Consider the following 4,455-nt stretch of genomic DNA (forward strand, 5'->3'; position numbering starts at 1 on the left):
CAGTAGGAGAACTTTCCTAACATGCACAAAGCCTTGGGTTTAATTTCCAGAGCTGTGGGGGGGGGGGCGGTGGGGAAAGCCAGGTAGAGGCACACAGCTGTAACCCAGTACTCTTGAAGACTGAAGCAGGAGAATCACAAGTTCTAGTCCAGCCTGCCTGGGTAACTTAGCAAAGCCTTGTCTCAAAATAAAAATTAAAAAGGAGCTGAGGATATAACTCAGTATAAGGTCCTCGGTTCAATTAAAAAAAAAAAACAAAAACAACATAAAGGCATTGGATTAGAGATCAAGCCTTGAGTAGAGATTGGAAAGATAGGTGATTAGTGAATCCTTTAAAAAAATTAATTTGGATTTCAAATTTTTTGTTTTGAAACAATTTTAGGTTGACAGAAAAGTTGCAAAAATAGTAGAGTTCATATGTTTACTCTTCAATCAGCAGCCTTATGATTGATATTAATAATTTCATTTGATCAAAACCAAGAAATTAACATAATGTATAGATTAGGATTGGCAGTTATTTTCTTCTTCCGTTCCAGAATTCAATGTAGGAGTCTACATCCCCTTTCAGTTATTCTGTCTCCACAATCTGTTTTGTTTTTTGATTTTGGTACCGGGGATTGAACTCAGGACCCTCATGCTTGTGAAGCAGGCGGTGGAACCACTGAGCTAAATCCCTGGCCTGTCTCTACAATCTGGGGAGCTATAAGAGTGCTTCATGGATGCTATAAGAGTACTGAGGAAACTGCTATTGGAGGTTGGAGAAATAGTGTTAAGGAGGGCAAAAAGTTGGGTCACACCTGTGTGCAGGAAAGCACAGACAACAGAAAATGTACCTCATTAGTCTATAAATCTGGCAAAGAAGATGTTCAGGTTGACTGTCGAAAGTGTTGGCTAGCTTCTTTTAGTGCTATACAATGGTACACAAGCAAAATATAATGGTATCACCAGAGAGACTTGTGATTAAAAAAAAAGAGAGATTCGGTTTTTCAAGCAGAACATAGAGAACAGAATGTAAACAAAGACTAGGAGGGTCTCATTAGCCAACAAATCTGTCAGAAATAGCTTCAGGGTCTGGCTCTATTATGTGGCCTCAAGGTAAAGATCCAGACTCTGATAAGATGCTGGCCTTCATCTAGACAAAAGGATTTCCAGGAATCTTAAGGGCTGTCATGCAGCAGTCACTTAAACAAGTCCAGAGTAGAGATAGGAGTTTTTGGTTTTGGTTTTTTGAGACGGGATCTTGCTCTGGGGTTCAGGCTGATCTTGAACTCACTATGTAGCCCAGGTCAGCCTTGAACTCAAAGCAGTCCTTCCTGCCTCAGCTTCCTGAGTTCTGGGACTACAGGTGCACACCACCACACCTGGCTGAGAGGTTTGCTTTTGAAAGAATTATATTGTTTTGTGGACAAGAAGTGAAGCAAGTGACTGGTCTGCTCCTGATTCCCTTAGAATCACCCAGCCCAAACTTTATTTCTCAGAAAGTGATGTTTTCCTGAAGCATAACTCTCTACTGAGATGGGAAAAGCTACAGAGTCATCTGAAATAACTTCTGGAAAGATTTAGCACATGGAAAGCTCATACATTTTCTTTTAGAATATTGTTATTTGTATTGACCCATGCAATGTCTTGGGAAAACTATTCATATTTAAAAGAACAATATTTATTACTAGGATGAATGAAATAAGGAGAAAGCCTTCAGAACCCTGGAAAAATACAGCAGTTTAAATTAAAACCAATTGTATTTTTGTATGTTCTTATTATTTAGAAAATACTAGATAAACAGATAAAAATAGAGAAGATTGCTTAAAAATTAAAGCTATTGATTTAGGTCTCCTTGAAAGGTCAGTGTGTGGGAGATGAAAAAAGCACATAGCGACAGAATAACCACACAAAAGTCATTTTAGCAGCGAACCTACAAAGGGCACATCAACTATTTATATCACCCACATCAAGTTGCTGGTCATTTCACTTATCAAAGAAATGAGGAAAGAAATTTTCTCTAGACATTCTTTGGGTATAGTAGCAATATGGTTTTGAAATCAGTCATGAGAAATTATAATTAAAGCTGGTTTATCATGCTCTACTTATTTTATGCAGTCTCCTCGAAGCTTTATATAACTCTCCCTTTGTTACAAGCTTCTGTTTCTCCCTAGGGCTGGCTGAATCCAGACAGGTAATGAAACAGAGTGCCTGGAAACCAGTGTATTGTAATATCTGTACAGCCAATAATATATTTGAACTTAAAATAAATTATTTAAAAAATATCCTGTACATAGGGCCAGGTCCTTTATAGGTTTCAGCTTTATCACATGGGTAAGGACATCCTTTGAGCAAAAAAGTAAAAAAAAAAAACAAAAAACACCAAAAAGGCATCAGGAACACAACACTGTGAGAAAGGGAGCAGATTTTTGGTTCAGCAACTCCCAACATCCACCTGAGGTTGCTGCCAGCCTGGTCAGATATATACCAACGTAGGTGATCCTTTCATTCACCACTAGAGAGAAGTAGAGGGACCTGATGTTAAGAAGCAGCAAAACCCATTTCCAATTTTCTTCCTATTCTCTATTCCGGTGCTTGAGAGCAGTGATGCACATCCTCTCTGCTCCAGAATAACTGTGCCATGGGAATCGAAGAGGATCCTCTCTCTTCAGGGTAAAAGCTAGCAAGACAGGAATGCACCTCGTTTCATTTTCTTCCAGGGAAGCAGATTCAGAGCCGCTCAGATGCTGTGAGAGTGATTGTCTCACAGGGTAGGCTCCCAGGGAGGGGCAGAATAGGGCGGAACTAGTAAGTAACGAGGACTCTGGGGACAGACAAATCAGCAACCTGAGAAAAACAAATATGGGACATTTTGCCCTCCCCAATCTACTTCCCTTGACCTAACTTTATCTTCATTTCCCCTTTCCCCATCCAGCAGTAGCAGATAACAGCATAGCACAGGTTTTTGCCATGTAGTAGAACACCTAGACATGGAGACTCCTTATCCTTAGTAATTTTTAAAATAAAAAAGAATTTCTAACTCACACTAGGCTGTGTGGGCAGGATTTGCATATTTAGAAGTCAAATGGAGGCCTTTCTTCTGCCGTTTCCAGCATGCTCTCCATTTTCTTTTGTACTTAAGGTCCCTGCCTCCTTCAAGGGGACCAGAACCATGCACAAAATCATCCTCCAATAAATATCAACACTGAAGCTTCAGCAGGTTGCTAACTCCTGCTGAACTATCTTAAAAGGATGCTGTATATAAATGCTAGGTTTAAGTAGCCTCAGAGATCTCTAAGAACACTGTAAATATCCCTGGTCTAATTAGTAGTCCTGGAGTTAGGTAATGGCTTGTGGCTTTCTGAGCTAGGCCGCTTGAGGTTTCTAGTCTTCGGAGACTGCCTGCAACTATGATATACACACACGCGATCTTCTTTCTCATACATTTCATAAATCCTCTTTAGACCTTCCTGGGAACCTACTTACAATCATTACAACACACGTGCTAATCCATTCCTATTTCCACAAATTTCTAAAATGACCCACTGCCTAAGTCTCAAGGCAGATACTCATGGATTAAAATTGAGTTCAAGTACCCCAGGGAAAGAATTAAAATGGAAGAAATTCCTAGATCGGTGTTGAGTGATGTCAATTCTCTCCAGGCAGAGAAGGTGGATACTTGCTTCGTACCTGGCTGATGGGGGAGGGGAGATGGGTTCCAGTTTTCAGCATTTCTGAACTAGCTCTTTCGGTGATAGGTCAGCCAATCTGGGTTGTAAGCAGACTTGACAGGTTTGTTCCGGGCTGATGGCCTTTGACTAGGTTCTCCGACCAGAAAAGCCACTTGGCTGACTTTACAGTAGGTGGGGCACGCTCACCAGTTCAGGGGTAGTGACAGGAGGTTCGCTGCAACTCACCAAACCCAAGCAGCGGGCCGCAGAGATATATCTTTTTGCTCCAGGAGCACAGAACCAGAAGGGTTCTCCTTTATCATCTAGGAGATGCATCGGATCCCCCGAGGGCCCAGCCCCTTCTCCCGAGGTTGGGAACGCGCCGTGTTGGCGGATCAAGGAGGAGGAGTTTCAGGTATCGGTCCTTGGAATTGCTCTGTGGATGACAAACGAGGGGTAGTGACAGCTTGGTGACTCTCCCCTCGCGGACTGCGAGGATAGGCGGTATCCAGCGGAACAGGGAGGCGGGGGCACGTGCTTGGATGTGGTGCTTGTGTAACCAGCTTCCCAGCGCTAGCCAGACAGCGCTCCCGCGGGAAGCTCGTCTGTGTGCCCTTTCCCGCTGCGTCCCACTGGGGTCCCACCGCCTTTACCGGGAGGGAGTATCCTAAGCAGAGAAAGCGGACACTTGCCCCTGCAGCGACCGCAGGGTAGTGGGAATTTGGAAAGTTCCCCAACTAGGCGCACACGTGACCTCCTCCTGAAAGTAGTTCCGACGGTGGCTCTCGTATCCTTCCACCTCCTT

The 4,455-nt window shown here is 43.0% G+C and overlaps 1 protein-coding gene across 1 annotated transcript in view; it reads right to left on the minus strand.

Annotated features, from left to right (window-relative positions):
- Nucleotides 1-1,839: 1,839 nt before the first annotated feature.
- Klln (killin, p53 regulated DNA replication inhibitor) overlaps nucleotides 1,840-4,455 on the minus strand; it is a 4,488-nt gene continuing 1,872 nt past the window's right edge. Inside the window, 3 exon segments of the mRNA XM_010605019.3 lie at nucleotides 1,840-4,164; nucleotides 4,166-4,316; nucleotides 4,318-4,452. Of these exon segments, the coding sequence (XP_010603321.3) occupies nucleotides 3,970-4,164; nucleotides 4,166-4,316; nucleotides 4,318-4,452 (481 nt within the window). The 3' untranslated portion in view covers nucleotides 1,840-3,969.

The sequence above is a fragment of the Fukomys damarensis genome, unplaced genomic scaffold (genome assembly GCF_012274545.1).
Source record: "Fukomys damarensis isolate Sample0158 unplaced genomic scaffold, DMR_v1.0_HiC HiC_scaffold_20, whole genome shotgun sequence".
Lineage (NCBI taxonomy): Eukaryota > Metazoa > Chordata > Mammalia > Rodentia > Bathyergidae > Fukomys > Fukomys damarensis.